The sequence below is a fragment of the Octopus bimaculoides genome, chromosome 19 (genome assembly GCF_001194135.2).
Source record: "Octopus bimaculoides isolate UCB-OBI-ISO-001 chromosome 19, ASM119413v2, whole genome shotgun sequence".
In the NCBI taxonomy this organism is placed as follows: domain Eukaryota; kingdom Metazoa; phylum Mollusca; class Cephalopoda; order Octopoda; family Octopodidae; genus Octopus; species Octopus bimaculoides.
This window is the reverse complement of record NC_068999.1, coordinates 4,918,860-4,920,158: the sequence shown is the minus strand read 5'-3', so window position 1 is coordinate 4,920,158 and position 1,299 is coordinate 4,918,860. Positions and strand designations below refer to the sequence as shown.

Here is a 1,299-nt window from a genome sequence, read left to right as displayed (position 1 = left end):
ATTCCTATGTCCTCGGAATCTACATAGTCTGAGGTACATTTGTAGAGAATTTCATTAAAAATATCCATTTTCCTGAAAGTTAAAACAAAATGAAGTGGTCTCTGGTGAATTTTCCGAAAAGATTTCAGTATAAACTTTTGGAAAATATGCTCCAAAAGAAACAAAAAATATTCCGTGAATCTTCTCCAGTGCAAAAGCCTTTGTATCAACGATGGAAGACTTTTCTGTACCTTTTTGCTCTCAGTACTGACCAGTTCCATACTACATATACACACACACACACATGCATTTGCAATTATCTGTTTCCACAGACCACTATTTCAAAAGAAATTAAACTTTTGCCACTTTAGTGACATCAGAATAAGATGAAAACGATCTGTTGTCTCTAAAGTGTCAAAAATTTGATAAAAGGAGGGATATAAAGAATTTTTTTTGTAATAATTCATTCTCAAATTGTCTTCTTTCTCTATTGGTATACTAAATATTGTGTAGAAAAGGTATAAAAATTCAGCATAACTCTACGCATGCCTCACCAAAGTCTTACCATGCTCTACATTGTAAATCATGGCAACTCATCTTTGCCAGCCGAGGTATACGAGTATATTGCTTTACTGTCAGATGCTGTTACTGTCACTAATCCTCACCTGTTTTTCAAGTAAGGAATATCATATTTCATATGCCTTCACCTATACACAACAACTCTATAAATCAGATGGTAAAAAGATTTTATTTGAAAATCAAGTTTATATACAGAATTATATATCTACCTGAAAAGGAAAAAAAAAATCCAACTTTAATTAAACAGGTGGCTAGAATTAATCATCTTCTTCACCAAGTATAGGACTTTTTGTGACTAAGAAGCTGCGTTTGTAATGGTCAAAATCCAAAGTGGTGCTTGGTGTATTGTAGACATTGCTGGGGTAGAACGTGACACCTTTTTCATGACAGATTTTGTTGAGGCAACAGAAACCACCGAAAAGAAACGCTGCCAACCAACCTGTAGCTGGGTTCTTATCTGTGGAAAGAGAAAAATTAACACAAAAGTGAATTGTCGTTTTAGTAATTACTTAATTATTTAATTATTAAGAAAGGCAATGAGCTGGCAGAACTGTAACTGCACAACAAGATTATATGCATATATATATATGTATGCATATATATATATACATATATGTATGTATGTATGCATATATATATATATATATGTATGTATGTATGCATATATATATATATATATATGTATGTATGCATATATATATATATATATATGTATGTATGCATATATATATATATATATAT

General features: G+C 31.1%; 1 protein-coding gene across 1 annotated transcript in view; it reads right to left on the bottom strand.

Annotated features, from left to right (window-relative positions):
- Positions 1 to 708: 708 nt before the first annotated feature.
- LOC106869428 (uncharacterized) overlaps positions 709 to 1,299 on the bottom strand; it is a 7,185-nt gene continuing 6,594 nt past the window's right edge. The window contains exon 4 of the mRNA XM_014915160.2: positions 709 to 1,015. Coding sequence (XP_014770646.1) covers positions 816 to 1,015 — 200 coding nt within the window. The 3' untranslated portion in view covers positions 709 to 815. The remainder of the gene's footprint in view (positions 1,016 to 1,299) is intronic.